Source organism: Schistocerca americana, chromosome 5 (genome assembly GCF_021461395.2).
Source record: "Schistocerca americana isolate TAMUIC-IGC-003095 chromosome 5, iqSchAmer2.1, whole genome shotgun sequence".
Lineage (NCBI taxonomy): Eukaryota > Metazoa > Arthropoda > Insecta > Orthoptera > Acrididae > Schistocerca > Schistocerca americana.
The window spans coordinates 228,239,376-228,256,248 of NC_060123.1; the positions used below are offsets into that span (position 1 = coordinate 228,239,376).

The window sequence follows — 16,873 nt, forward strand, 5'->3', positions numbered from 1 at the left end:
CCATACAAGAAGACGTGAAATTTCTTGATGGTGAACACCATCACTAAAGTCTTCTTTTTAATTTGAGAATACTGCTGCTGCATGTGAGTTAAAGTCTTAGAAGTGTAAGCAATGAGTCATTCGGTCATGTCTGCATATTTGTGCACCAACACTGCACCAAGACCATGCTGAAAGCCATCTGTAGCAAACATGAGATGCTGACCCAACTGAAAAGTGGCCAGACACAGGGCAGATCGAAGCTTAGATTTAAGCAAAGTGAATGCTCGGTCACAAGCTGGTGACAGAAAAAAAGGCACATTTTTATGCAAAAGTGCTTGCAGGGGCTGAGCAAGAGTGGATGCTTTTGGAAAAATCTTATGGTAGTACCTAACTTTACATCTGCAGTTCCTTAAACAAAGCAACAACTGGATCAACATGGTGATGCAACAATTTGACCCCTATGCAAGAAACTTCAAAACCTAGGTACTCAACTGATGACTGAAAAAATTGAGATTTGGTAAGATTGCACTTGAGATCTGCAGACTGCAAAAGAGAAAACAGCAATCAGAGATTTCTAAGGTGGCCTTCGGTGGAAGAACCGAAAACAATGATACTTTCAAGGTGATTGATGCACCTAGACACAGAGGCTGTCAGCTGTTCTAAAAAAATGCTGAAAAATTGTGGGCATACTGGCAACACCAAAAGGCAAGCATTGATTTTGGCATATACCAAAATGTGTATTGACAATGAAAAGGTGCACAGTGGCCTCATCCAAAGGAAGCTGGAGGTATGCTTCCAACAAATCATCAGTCTTGGAAAAGTAGTGGCCACCTGATAATTTTGCAAGCAACTCGTCATGGCAGGGCAAAGCATATGTATCTATCATGGACTGTGCATTAATTGTGACACTGAAGTCATCATAGAGGCAATGCTTACCCATCGGCTTCATAAAGACACAGGCACCGTCCCCCCCCCCCCCCCCCCTGAATAATTTAAGAAAATTATTAGTTATATTATGCTTTGTAAAATCACAAAATTATGTTGGAATTTTTTATTTTCCTTGTTTGACAATAGTTATCTTTTAAAATACATTCATTAATGAGTTAAAACAAATAATTATTATGGTAGTAAGCAGGTTAACTGAAAATGAGTGGTGTGAACCATGACAGAGTTACGGTGTGGTGGGCACACTTACAATTTGTCCCAGTGCGCGAACCTTCGGGTAAAGTCTGGTACAGGTGAACCAGCGTTGCGGCCGCGGTGACATCAAAAGGACTGGAGCAGAAGCACCTGGAACCCTCCGCCTCACATCGCCTTGACGCTTTGAGACATTATGACACCACAGCTATATAAAGCCCACCTTGCTGTCACAGTCATTCACTGTCAATAGTTTCATTCAGTGCAAGTTGCAGACGTGTTTAGTGCTCCGACTTTAGTGTTTAGTGAACTATTTTATATGACTATATTTTATTCATTTACTTTGTCTCTTAGTGTATTGTGAATTAATTTTGCAACAGATAAATTTGTTACCAAAAATGCGTGCTTGGAAGTTAATGATACTGCAAGTCAACCTTCAACAATTATTGTGTCGTCAATTGCTCCATCGTCTTCAGGTGAGAACCATTCATAACCAAAACCTGGACAATCTGGTTAGGGAAGATCATTTCAGAAGTCTTGGTTGATCAAATATACATGGCTAGAATATGAAGCATCTACAAAAAAGTTTTTTCCAAAACCTGTAAAGAGGGAATGCTAAAAATCTATTACAATTTTCTTCAAAAAAAGAAGATGCATTTACTTCCATCGGGTTTTCTAACTGGAAAAAAGCTCTGGAAAAATTCCATCTTCATTAAAATAGATTTACATATAAAGAAGGTGTTCTGAAACTAAACTCTATCACTAACCGAAGTGTGGCCCCCCAATTGAATGAACAGTTAGATAGTGATATGAAGAAAGGCCGTATAGCTCTTGAGACAATTTTTACTACCATGCATTTTCTATGCCAACAAGGACTAGAAATTACAGGGCACAAAGATGTAAACTCAATTTTTTTTCAATTGTTGGAACTCCGAAAGAATGACATACCTGAGTTTAAAGATTGGGTATAAGAGGACATCCCACAATATTCAAAATGAAATCATTGATCTACTAGGAAAGTCTGTGTTGGGAAAGGTATTGGCTTCAATCAAGAAGACAACACTTTTCTATTATGGTTGACAAAACAAGTGATTCTTCAATTCACAAACAAGTGTCATTTTGTATTCATACAGTCGATGATTCCTTATATGTCAACAAAGACTTTATTAGATTATATGAGACCCCCAACACTGAATCCCAAACTCTGTTTAGTATCCTAAAAGATGTTTTTGCTCATCTTCATTTGTCAATGTATAACTTAAGAGGTGCCTCGAATATGAGAGGTAAGTTCAAAGGACTAAAAACATCAGTTTTGGATATACAACCAAAAGCACATTATGTGCTGCACTGCTCACAGTTTAGACTTGGCAGTTGTAGACAGTCTCTGCAATCTTATGTCTATGAGGGACATTATGGCTTTAGCCAAGGACTTAATAAACACCATAAGGGAATCCAACAAATGGAAGGGACTTTTCAGAAGTATACACTGTGAGAGTGCCAACGACCAAGCTGGTCTACGACCCCTTTGCCCGACTCAATGAACTATACAAGCTTCTAGTATCTTGAGAATATTGAAAAACTTTGAAGAACTTCTAGAGTTTTTTGAAACATTTTCTGCAGAGGGCAAAACAGAGGCGGGTTACAAATGTGCAGGCTACCTTGAATCAATGTTACAATTCAAGACTTATTTCTTTTTACATCTTTATTGCCATGCAGTGAACCCAGTAGAGGATGCCAATGAAAAAATTCAGTGCCCTCATCTAAGTGTTGCTGATCTGGAAAAAATATATGAGGGCTTGATTTGTATATTTGATGGAAGGCATGATAGTTTTGAACACTTTTGGAAATTTTGCTTAAAAGAAAAACCTTCGCAAGTTGATGATCCTTCACTTCCTTGGAATCAAAGTATACCAAAGAAGTATGAAAACAACGAAGTCAGCTCACCGCACACTTTCAAAACCCCAAAGGAATACTACAAAGCTGTTTACACTGAAGTTTGTGAAATGGTGCAATCTTGCATTACTGAACAGTTTGCTTCAACTGGACTCACACAGGTCATTGCAGTTGAACAAGAGTGCTTGCTTTTAGTAAAGAGAGGTGGAACAAATTTGGAAAAATCAATTGAGTTTTCCAAAAATGACCTAGACATTGAGAGACTGCGCTTACATTTGAATATGTTAGCCGATATTGCTAATAAAAATAACTGGTCTTAAAAAACATGTGTGATGTGAGAAAGTACGTTAGACAAGAGCCTGCAGTTGGAGAAATGTTATGTGAAGTAGTGAAGTGCATTAAGCTTTTCCAAGTATTTCTAATCACGACAGTAACAGCAGAAGGCTCATTTAGCGCCCTTAGACGTCTGAAGTCATATCTCCGATCAACAATGGGACAGAAGCGATTGAACAACTTGGCTGTTCTTTATGCCCACTGAGATGTTTTGGATGATTCAGCAATCCAGTCAGATGGTTGACATTTGCACCTTTCTAAAGACACCCTAGCCCTAATAATGGAATTTAGAGCAATATTAAAAAATTTTATAAAATGGGGAATTAAATACATACATACTGTCAAATTTTCAGTTTCGAAATATTAGTACTAGTTTAGTACTGTATTACTATATTACTATAGTACTGTATCAGTTATTTTTAAATACTTAAATATTTTTAGGGTGTAAGACCCTATTAAAACCCGCTATTTACACTCTTTTTGACTGAAAGTATTAGGCATACTGTATTAACTTTTTTAACTGTATTAAAGCATTAACTTTTAGATATCATTTTTATTTAATGAAGCCTGAGCCTTATTCAAAGTAAGCTTATTAATCAAAGTGTGACAGCAATATTTTATGTTTTATTCTTTTAATGATAGTTTAGAATTTGTTTAATATAATTTCAGCCTTTTCAGAGCTATATATTTACTGCTCTGTAATAGTCTATAAGCATGATTATTATTGTAAATTAAATTAGCTTTTTATGGAAATACCATGCGTGTTTATGTTTTCTTTGTTTCAAAGCCAAAAAATGTGTCAGGCATGTCAAGTTTCCCAGAGTGTTGTGTTATCGAGAGTCCAGTTTTTGGGATTCTAATGTTGATCATACGACTCTAAAATGCTTACAAAAACTTTAAAACTCACTATTTTTCATCTAAAATTTAGAAAATTTCCCGCAGAAAGACCCCCAGTATGGGCTCCCCCAATATTTTTTATAAGTCAGCGCCCCTGCTTAAAGATGATGAATGATGTAGACCATGCACTGGAAGAAATAGGCTGAATGACATCGAGTGACATCAAACTGTCTGATTTGGCCTTGTCAAAGTCATGCAGCATAACACACACGTGATGTACCAAAAAGCAGTATGGGAATGATCCACAACAAGGAAGTTGATGAGAGGGTGAACAACAGATTTGTAAGAGACAGGAGCAGAGAAATAACCTAGGATTGGAATCCGCAGTTGATTGTAGCTGAGCAATTTCTGCGAAATCTGTGTGAGAGGAGGGGAACCCAAGTCCGTGTAAGTTTGTGCATTTACTAAAGTCACTGCAGCTTCTGTGTCCACAGGCATTTTAGTGGTTTATTAAACATACACAAGTCAATAAACAATTTGTCTGGGGAAACAGTCACTAAAGATATGCAATTTATGTCTATCAGTACTACTGTGTCCACCACGTTTAAAGAGGAGTTACACACTGATGCAATGTGGCCTTCCTTTTGACACTTGTTGCAAACAATCCAACATTTAGGGCATGCAGCACACTTGTGTTGGATGAATCTGTACAGGGAAGATGGAAGGGAGCATGCAGCTGCTGATGTAAACCAGCCTGTTCCTGCTGTGGCCATAACCAACGCTGTCTCATGCAACACTGAATTGAAGGTTGTACTGCTGCAATGGATTCCCCTTCATCCTGAACACTTGCAGCATGCCTAACAGGGGTTGACTGACCAACTTCCAATATCCCCCCCCACACAGCAATCTGATTGCCTGCGGCCATTGACACTTCAAAGGACTGTGCTATATTGAGCACTTATGTAAGTGTCAGATTATCATATTGATATGCTTTTTTGCAGACTTTCCTATCCAGAGCTACACAGATAATAATATCATGCACCCTGTTTTGAGTGTAGGCTTCACGATAGGTACCAGCAACAAATTTACATCGCTGGCTCAACCCGTGTAAGACTGGTTTGGGCGTTTCTGAGAATGGTAAAATTCTACATGTGTTGCAGTTCTGTCACAGTAATAGGTTGAGAGAAGCTTACACATTTCATCAAATGACAAGCTGAGCAGTTCTTGCAAAGTCACAAGTTGGTACAACAACTGGTAAGTGCACAGAAAAAGCCGGGAAAGAAAGAGAACACTACACAGGTTTGCAACGACCATGCAAAAAACCTGTAAATGTTGGCACAGTCATGTCCCATAGGAGTCCCAGTCTTCAGCTGATACATCATATGCCAGAAAGGGTGATGGATGCACTGACTGGAGAGTAACCTGCCACGAACACACATATGCCATTTCAGTGAAAGCGTTAGTGAGAGCCTGCTGTTGTTCCACGAAAGCTTGCTGCTAGGCAGTGATATGTTGGAGTATTTCTTCCACCAAGATGGTTATCAGATGACTTACCACTGACACTAACATGCAGAGAAAATGTAACCCTCACTTGTCACTAAGTTTGCTGTAACGAGAAGAAACACGATTTATGGAACATAGTACTCTACAGAGCAACACATAAGATACAGTGATGTACAGGTTGTGCGTAGTACTAAACACATTGACTAGACAACAGTAATACAGATTACAGAATAGGCTGAGCACTCATTTGTGATCACTTAACTAATACTGTTTCTTTAGTGGCTCACCAGAGTGCACTAGGGTGTCAACCCAAGTGGCCTTTATAAGCAGGTCTGTAAACTGTATGGACGCACGACCTCTGAAATTGCGCACATCATGAGTGAATGTACATTAGTAGTTAGGAATTATTTTCTGATAGTATTTTTGGAGTGCAGCCTTATATGGAAGTGAAATGTGGGTGACATGCAATACATACAAGAAGAGAACACAAGACCTCAAAATGTGGTGCTACAGAGGTTTTCTGAGGATTAGGTTAACAGATCAGATAACTAATGAAGAAATACTGAATTTAATTAGAGAGAAAAAAATAATATGACACAATTTGAGTAAAATAAGGCATCCTGAGGTACCAAGGAATAATTACTTCGATAATGGGGAGAAGTGGGAAAACTGAAACAGAAATGATGGATTGACTGCAGTAAATAGATTAAAGTAGACAGGTGTTGCCATAACCATTCAGAGACCAAGATACTTACTCATGATAAAGTAGATTGGAGACCTGCATTAAACAAGTCTTTGGACTGAAGACCACAACTACAGACAATATACTCATTACTAAATACAGGAGACTTTCAATCATGGTTCTGTATTTCAATGCATCTTGTTTGCTTATCTTGTCTGCATCATTTTGTAGTTGTGCATTTATTATGAATGATGTTTTCCATTCAGGTTTCATTTAAAATTTCTTTTGCATACGCCTTTTGGTCCAGACTCAATGTTCCATCTTCTCTACTAACTACGATTAACAGTGTGCGGTGTACGACTCCACAGTCCCTTACCTCAAATTTGATGATTCAGTTTTTCAATGTGATGAGCAGGCTTTTTCTCTCTTATGAATTAGGAGAAGAGTGGTGGTCCACAAACCTGAAATGTGAAAATGAAGGCAGTGCATTAAAATCTGTGATAGTCAGAAGAGGACATCCACAATGTATAAAGTGCAGTAAAAGTATTCTGAGCCCTTAACCACTTAACCTTCTCTTGAAACAAGAAGAGTCAATACAACATGACACAACTCATTATAGTTGCAAGTACATTTTATTTAAAGACAATACAGAGTGAAAGAGAATGTCAAGGGACACAATGAAATATGGTCAGTAACACTAAACAAGCCCACAGCATTATAGATGAGCCTCTGCAGAATCCGGAAGGAATCCAGAGGAACTAATGGCATGCCTTAGCTTTTAGTCAATCTGTGATTCACACGTGGAGAGGCTCAAGTGATACCACACTGAAAGACAAGCTAACACGAGTTTTTAATTTATCGCATATAATCAACACAGCATTTATTTCATGAAAAATACAAGAATTATACCAAAAATTCAAATTACATATGCTCATATTGCTTTGAACACATGTACATCAACTGTTGTTTGCCTTACTTTGGAGCTTAAAATGTTTAAGTCTATTCAGCAAATGAGAACAAATCATGAATATCTTGTTACTGATAATTCAGTTATCAAAATTTTTAGAAGTTGTTTCATATGATGAATAATGAAAGCTATTACTATGAATTCTTGTTACATTTATAATGTACTGAACATAATATACAGTTACTAAGTGATCTTCAACTTTTTTTTCTTTTTGTACCTAGAATTCTGGAGAAATGGTGAGAAGTTTTGTTGGTGGTCTGGAGTTGATTGTAAGCCTACTTCGTTCAAGCGATATTAATGTCCTCGCCTGTGTATGTGCTGCTCTTTCCAAAATAGCACTGGATAAGGAGAATCTGGCTATTATTACAGATCACGGTGTGGTGCCAATGTTAGCACAACTGGTTCTAACAGTAAGCTGTTATTTTTTTTAACATTATAGCCCTTAAGATCCCAGCCAAAAGCACACTTCGCTTAGCAGAGTTACACATTGAAATTAACTGCTGAGACAAAGACAACTACTAATTGTTGTGTAACATGCAAATATCTACTTTTGTCATGTTTAAATCATGTCACCAGATACAGAGGCCTCACAGAAAGCTGTGAAACTATTACAGTTGATCAATGTAGACAACAGACTCATGAACTCAGTCCACACTCCAGCAGATATGATTCATTTCCTTTGAAACTCTTGTAACAACTGTGCTGTTTAATCCACTGTTTCTATTCCTATACCGTAGCATCAACAGTATTGCTGAATATGTATGTTGTTTCTTCTATTAATATTGTATATGGATGTAATGTACATGACAACAGTTATCATAAACATTCCTCTGCTGAAGCTAAATTATGTTCAGTTACACTGCACACTTTTCTGGTTAATCTAACAACTCAGGTAAGCAGAAACACCAGTTATTGCAGAAATAAAACACTAGGAAATTCAATATAGCACAAATTTCCTTACAGATTTACTGAACATTCTAGAAGTGAGATGAAAAGCTTTTGGGTTTCCAGCAAGGTGGCAGTGTTCAGATTCTGCAACATTTTGATGAGTGTCATGATCATTATCTTCCAGTGAAGTGCCAAAATACTGTGGCTGTCCCTATATTTTATTAGTGGTGTGGCTGGCCCTTCCATATGCCTGTGTAAACCATTCTGACATTGTTGATGGGCAAGGAAGGGATGAGAGTGGAGCAGTGTTGCAGTGGTGGGTTGGATACTGCACCCAAATCTCTGTATCAGCACTCTTGGCCTGTCTCGCATGGGCACATTCATAACACAATTCCACAGATGTGGGATCCCACACCAAATTGGTTGACAGCCTTCATCCCTCTTGACAATATATTTGAAGGTCCTTGTGTTTACAGATTCCTTAATAATGCTTCCCTAATTGTTACTGGTTGAGCACAACAAATTGGTGTTCCCAAAACCAAATATATGTGCTTCATATAGGTTGCACTCTACAAATGCTTTTTTCTCTGTCTCCCAGATGTATACGTCTCGTGTATTTCTTGCAGCAGTTTGAAATACAGTGCTGATTTGCCTAATGTATTGGAGTGTCAGTGAGTCCCTCACAACCAATAATGTTTTCTGTCTACAGCGTTGGTAAGAGGATGGTTTTTGTGTCACATTTTCCAAGCAGCCACGTGGTCTTGGCTCGGAATTGCTCCATATAGGGAATCAAAGCAATTCTTGGCAGGGGACTGATGACCTCAGATGTTAAGTCCCACAGTGCTCAGAGCCATTTGAACCAATTGTTGGCTCTGTTTTCTTTCTGATTTGTTGCATCTTTTCTTTTGTTGAATACCCTTCTAATTTGTGCTTCACTGTATTCTTTTTGATGCAACATTTGCTTTAGGTGTGGCTGGCTCTTCTTCACAGATGGCATGCATCCTGTGTACCAGCATGGTTAACACAGTATGCCTCTGTTTCAGTTGGTTGGAACTCATTTCATGTAGGCCTGTATGGGTCTACTTCTTGTACACTACATGGTTAGTGAACTGTGTCTTTTTCCTTATTAGGACGTCCACGAAAGGAAGGTATCCATTCTCTTCTAGTTCCATTGTGTAAGTAATGTTTTGATGGACACTGTTTAAGCAATGCATAAACTCATCCAATCTGAGGCCCCTACACCACAAATGTCTCATTGAGATAGCAGAAGAAGTGTTTGGTTTTAGGTGGGCAGTTTGAGGTGCCAACTCCACAAGTGTTCCATGTTGACTGGAAAACACAGGGACTTGTGGGGATCCTGTGGTCTTCCAATTAAGAAAAGGCACAGCAAACCAGGAAGAACAGGAAGGAGACAACAGACTCATTTTTCTTCCCTCTATGGAGCCACTTTCAACCAAGATTGTGAGGCCGCTTGGAAAATGCAAAATCAAAACTTTATTCTGACCACCACCAAAGCTAAAAGTGACTCTTGGTTAAGCAAAAGACCCATCAAAACTTCATATGCCGTGTGAATGTGGGCACCGGTACATCTGACAAACATACTGTTGTATCTCGAAATACTGTGAGGACAACATTAGGTGTGTATGCCTGTGACACACAGAGAAAATGGCATTGGCAGAATACCACCTCAATATAGTACATATATTTGATTTTGAGAACACTAAGTTGTTATGCCAAGCCAGCAGCTATTAGAAAAGCATAGTTAAAGAAACTAAAGAAATAATGATACATGAGAATCTTGTCAGTAGAGACAATGGCTATTAACTAAGTTAGTCAGGGAATCCCCCACTAGTGGCTTGATGCCAAGAGCATGTCCAATATGTGAAATGGATCAAGAACACCCATGCAGAGATTCAAGAACAGGGTACAGACCACCTATACCCTACCACTCTGCCCTCTACCCACCTACTTGGTGCACTAGAGCCTGATATACATAGTCGGAGTGAGGGAACTGCCACACCACATGTATAAATATAGGGACATCCACAATATCTCATCATTTTGCAAGAAGATAATGAATATGAATCTATTCAAAACAACACAGTATCACTGTTATCTGGCAGGAAATCATTGGAACTTTTCATCAGTACTGTGTGCCAGGAAAGCCTACAGCCACAAATTCTAGAAGCATGATAAAACTGTTCCAGTAACTAGATTTTTTATCTGTTGCCTTTGTGCAAAATAGCTTCTTCATGTAGTCAGTAAATGGCTGAACATGTGTTGCTGTATATGTACTTTATTCTGTCCTGTGGTATTTCTTGACTCATGTTTTCCTTTTCAGTTATGCCACAAGTCTGACTCATTTTGGTTTGTCAAAACACATCACACATAGTGTAACCCTTATAAATACATGTGATTGTAATAAGTGAAAAAACAAATAAGACATAGACTACATCATCATTATAAAACCACATAAAAAGAAAAGCAAGAAGAAAAAACAATATGTACTTATCAGCAGATGACAGAGATAATACTGATATACTGATATACTGATAATATGAAAATAACACAATTCACAATCATGTAACAGTTTATTATAAATATGAGGAAACAAACAGAAATTACAAGGGGTTGTAAATGTACACATGTGTAAAAGAGAGGTAAAACTGAAAGGAAGATTCAATGTTTCGCCCTAACAGTAGATAACCATTATAAACAGAATTCTGCAACAGGGGAACATAAATTATAGAGGTGGTTTAAAACATAAAAAGGCTATTACCACAAAAGTCAATAATAATATCGTCAGCTGAACGGCCACTATACAATATTGAATAGTTTGTTCTTTGATGTTCTATGCACAGAAAAGTGAAGAAAATGGTACCAGTCAACACAGTTTCAACAACTGCAAAAATACTGATGCTGCAATTGCAATGTTACCAACTCCCAGTATATATTACTTTTTATTTGTTTCTATATAGAACTATTTGCTTTATCCTATACAGCAAACTTCAGTTGTCACTATAGTGACAACAGCAAAATGCGAGCTGAGGGCACCAGGCATTTCAAATATAAGTACAGATGCACAGGTGAATGCTTGTAAGACAGCGAAAAATACAACTATCTGGTCTAAAATATTGTACATTTTAACAATTTTTGTGACACATAAGAAATTAATGGATGCTATTGAAGATGGCAATAAAACCAGAGATAAGGTTAGAACAATCAAAACTGGCACAACAGAACTGTGTTGAGCCACAGAAGCCTAATTACTTGCACTGACTTAAATAATAAAAAGGTATATTATTATCGACTCAATAATATTCACTATCAAGGCTGAAATTTTTGCTATTGTGATTTAAAAGATAGTATTGAATAGTCACATAGCAACAAATAAGTTTCTTGTGAAATAAATATGAGAGTACTTTGTTAATCGGCAAAAAGGGTAATGAAATTGGATAAAGAAAGACCAGTTACAACTGTATTCACCCCTTAGATCATGTCAGATGTTTTTTAACTTTAGTCTTTGTGCCTGTGGACGGACTCTGAAATCAAAGTGTATTTATTTGGACAAAGACACTTCCATTTTAAAAAATTATTTCTATATTTAGCACTCTGAATTGGAGGAAAAAACATTATTTATGTACTAGAAAACTTCTCACATGCAGCAGGCATTAAATGCTCTTCCAGCTATACTTTAGGTATGGCACAGCAACATGTCAGAATATCAGCATGTAATTATTGACTTATGAGTGGAAACAAATAGTAAAAAAAACTGACAGAAAACAAGATGTATGTGAAATTTAACAACAGTATTTTGACTTCTGGGTTGATAGTGTCTCTTTTGGGAAAAACTAGAAGTTATTTTCTAATAAAAATTTAGCTATTAATTGTTGTACTATTTAAAAAATATTGATCTCACAGACACAAAACACATTAACTCACTTCTGTTGTCTATGCGCATTTTGTCTGTGGGCCTTGAATCTTTTGTGTTTATCATTTTGTTCTTTTTTATGTGTGTCTGTTGTTTGTCAATGTGTTTGTATGTTGCATGTATTGCTTTATGTGCTCCTGATATGGTAGATAGCCAGCAGGAAGGACAGTATTGGAAGTGTATCCTCTAAGAAGAAAGGCAGAAAGAGTGAGCAGTGTGATGATACCGAAGATGATAGAGAGGTGAAAATGTCAGCCATAGGCTCAAATAGCGGGAACTAATTTTTTGTGATTTTGTATTACTAATTTTATGCAGCTAAATGTTATTCTGGTTGCAGTATGTATATGGACCACTACATAATTCTGCACTGAAGTAGATTAGAAACACACTAGCTTGGCACAAGTGAACCACATTCGACTCTGGTATGTTGATGATTTTCTAAGTAGCTGTGATAGCATATTGAAATTTGTATGTGTGGCGCTAGGATTCTGCATGCAATTAATTTTTTCTTAATATTATGGACCATTTTATATGGCCATACAGTTTTTGTGATATGACTTCAAATTTTCACTTCTGCTTAATGTCCCATCACTTCACAGACAATTTAAAGAGTAGTTGTTGGTCACTCTTGTTCCAACCACAGGTGTTCTCTTGCCACAGTCAGTTATGTTTTTGGCACACTTTTCTACCAAAGTGAATAGTCAATCAGTATAGATACAGCACATCTAGGCAACTTCTAAGGAAAAACTGGGAGTTGATCAGGCAGACATTACTGGAAAAATCTACAATTTAAATGTGATAACAGGAGCCATTCTCCATACTTGTTGGCTATTTAAATGCTATTCATCATGGGTATTAATTAATTGATTACTTCATTCATTCATACATCATGTTCTGCAAATACCTTCATGAAGGAGAGTCTTAAGGTATGTGAAGTAAATCAAACTATACATTAACAGGTGGAAGCAAACACTGCTCGTTACTTCGGTAAAATATACTGTCATTTATGTCATAGCAAGCCTAGATGACAGTATATCAGTTTTAATTCTGGAGGAGGTTGAGCAGTTAGCACAACACACACAAAATATTAGCTCACTTTGGTAAAATTATGTAATATTTAATGCTTAACTTGAATGTAATCCATGTCCACATGAATTTATGTAACAACAAAAATAATCAATTATTTACAACATGATGTAACTGGATAGGTAAAATGATCTACTCACCAAGCAGTGGCAGGAGAACACACACACAAAACGGTTTAGCTTATGCAAGCTTTAAGAGCAAGTGGCCCCTTCTTCTGGTAGAAGAGTTAAAGGGGAAGGAAGAGGGTTGAAGGAAAAGGACCGGAGATGTTTAGGAAAAGGGGCAGAGTTTGGAAAAGTCACCCAGAACTCTGGGACAGGACAGATTTACTGGACAGGATGAGAAGGAAAGACTGATTCCTCTCATCCCATACAGTAAGTCTCCTCTGACCCAGGGTTCTGGGTGACTTTTTTGAACTGTACCCATTTTACAAAACCTCTCCAGTCCTTGTTGTTCAACCTTATTCCTTCCCATTCAGTTCCTCTGCCAGAAGAAGGAGCAACTGGCTCTGAAAGCTTACCATTTTGCGTGTATGTTCTCCTGCTGCCACTTGGTCAGTAAATCCATGCTTACGGTACTATCACAGAACACAATAACTGTGTTTTCCTTGCAGTAAATTTTTAAATTTTGTACATGTTTTTCTGTTTAAGAGGTTCAGTGTCACATTATTGTAAGTGTAAATTCATTCAGTCTGCAGCACAGTAGTTGCTCATTTGTCTTGTTTTGAAGGCAAGTCTCCAGTCATTTAGTAAGTCAGTAATTCAGGCCACAGCTCTCTGTCGATACGAATCTACAGAGCAGCAAGTCAAGTGTTTATCTTTTGCTGTGTTTTCTTCATAGTATATTTCTTAAACTTGATGTATGTTTTTCTGTTTAAAAGATTTCATCTCACATTTTTGTAAGTGTAAAGTCATTCAGTATGTAGCAAAGTAGATGCCTGCCGAACAGCCAGCTACATAGATCATTAATGCATCAACATCCATTGGTGACACATCAGGAGGGTAGCAAGCTGCATAGCTAGGATTTTGTCTACTTTTACAGTTTACTTCTTCAGTGACACTTGCTAGTATGGTTAGGAATTGTGCATGCTGTGTGCAGATGCAGAAGGAGCTCACTGCAGTTCGCGAACAACTGAAAGTGCTTTTGACTAGCTCTGCTGCCGAGGCACCTTCTAATGTATCCAATGCTGCAGATGCACCCTCACAGCAGAGTGAGTGGCACATGGTAATGCGTTCACATCGCTTGAGGTGGAGAGACAATGTGGAGACTGGTCATCTAGTCTTGCCCATTCACCCTGTGAGTGAACAAGTAGCTGGTTCTTCAGCATGGTCCAAGCAGGTACAAGGGTGGAGAGGTTTACTAGTTATCAGGAGCTCCAATGTTAGGTACATTATGGAACCCCTTAGGCAGACAGAATTCAGGGCTGCAAAGAAAGCCAATGTATACTCAGTATGTCTGATAGTGGGCCTCATCCAAGATGTGGAGGCAGGCTCACCTGCAGCTACTGAGTATGCAAGATGCAGTCGTCTGCAAGTTGTGACTCATGCCAGCACCATCAATGCCTGTCACATGGGTTCTGAAGCCATCCTCAGTTCATAAAGGCAGCTGGTAGAAGTGGTGAAGGCTGCTGGTCTCATGTGTGGGCTGCACGCAGAGCTCACAATTTGCAGCTTTGTTCCTAGAATTGATAAGGGTCTTTTGGTTTGGAGCCAAGTGGATAGTCTCAACCAAGGCTTCATCTGCTATATGACAGTTTTGGCTGCAGATTTCTACACTCACATTATCATGTGGGGATTTTTAAATGCAGCAAGTGAAGCCAGGTTGCATTCAGAGTAAAGACACTTGGATTATCAAAATTTCATCAGTAAACTGTCGAAGTATTCACAACAAAGTTCCCAAATTTATCACCCATCTGGAAAGTTCCCATGCTCATATTATTCTTGGGACTGAGTGCTGGCTGAAACCTGAAGTGGAAAGTTCTGAGATATTTAGTGAGTCATGGAATGTACAGTCGTGTTCAAAAGTATCCGAACGACCTGAATTGCATTTCGCATGATTCGAATGCAACCCACATAGCGCAGCTGTCTAGCAGATCCTCTAATCGCCCCTCATTACAGTCGTTTGACTATTGAAAATGGTTCCAACAAGTCACCACTAGAAAACACTGCTCTCTGTATCGCAATAACTCAAGATGTAAAGTAATACCAAGGTACTACAAATATCAGGGAACATCTTATCACAGATAAGATAGTTCTTCAGCCTTGTAAGCTCACATTTATTACAATAAATGACATACATGACATGACATGTTACCACTCTCATTATTACGTCAGATAGGTAATTCACGTTGTAAGTTCTTCGTATTCATGATTTCCTCTTCAAAATAACATTCCGTACTTGTTATTTAACACAAAATGACATTAAAAATTTACGTTATTCACGAGCAGCTAGTTGAGAATATGTATGAACTTCGAATGACACGACGAACCGTCTCGTTCTGCATATGGATTCAAACCCAGGTCATGCAGACTAAGCAAAGACTTCGTGACTGACGGAAACTAACAGTCATTCCTGACTAGGCATACAGAGAGTGATATATTTCGATTTTAGACAGTATCAGTTAGCAAATATCAACTTTAAACTACATAATGTAAACATTGTTAACTGACGCGAATTCCTACCCAGCATCTATTGTCCTTGTTAACGAACAACGAGAGATGTTAAATATTGCTTCTTCACAAGTAACTTACTTGAAATGCCGTGAGGTAAAGCTTTGTGTTGGACAGGGATTCGAACCCAGAACCTAACTGGATTGTCATCGAAGCACAATCAACTGTGACATATCGGATTTTCTCGGCAGTATCTAGATGTTTTAACTGAAATGGCAAGACGAAACATTAATTTTTTCTTTCCCAGGACTCCAACCTGGCACCTATCGCTGTTATATTCTAGAGAAAACGAACGTTAAAAATGGGTTTGTTACATCAGCAGCGACATGTGAGAATGTTTGAACTAGAAATAATATGACGAAGAGTTCAGTGCTGACTGGGAATCGAGCCCCACACATATCTTTGCTGACTGCACACAGAGAGACGTCAGCTACCGAATTTTTCTCCACCAGCAGCTCGGAATAACATCGTTGAATTTACAATGATCTCGCAAACAGTTCTGTGTTTCACTGGGACTCAAAAACGTCAGATACCGTTAGTGCTGACAACGAATGAAAACACATTAAAAAATCAAAATTATTACCCACCAGCAGATAGGTGTTCTCATGCTAGGGCTTTATAATACATAATGAAAGCTTCAGTGTCGGGCCAGGATTCGAACCCTTTCACACACAATATGTGGAGATGTTGAGGAATCTGCAGTTTTGAACAAACAACAAATTGCAGTCGAGCTGTATTGTCACGAAGGGATCAAATTCCGCGTTAAGGGCTGTCTGAGTCGCATTCCCAGATCAGAACCAATTTTATCGACACACAGAAGCTCAAATAAAAGATGTAATAAGTGTCCTGTGACACTACATAGAGTTTGTTTCGTCACTAGAAATAAATAACTAGTATAAGAAAGGTTACTGTTGATAGAGTTTCTACGTGTCGCGACTCCTGACTTTATTGTGGTTCAATCTAACGTT

The 16,873-nt window shown here is 38.1% G+C and overlaps 1 protein-coding gene across 1 annotated transcript in view; it reads left to right on the forward strand.

Annotated features, from left to right (window-relative positions):
- The window catches only part of LOC124616280 (armadillo repeat-containing protein gudu), a 209,134-nt gene that overhangs the window by 139,010 nt on the left and 53,251 nt on the right, over window positions 1–16,873 (forward strand). The window contains exon 9 of the mRNA XM_047144582.1: window positions 7,553–7,741. Coding sequence (XP_047000538.1) covers window positions 7,553–7,741 — 189 coding nt within the window. The remainder of the gene's footprint in view (window positions 1–7,552; window positions 7,742–16,873) is intronic.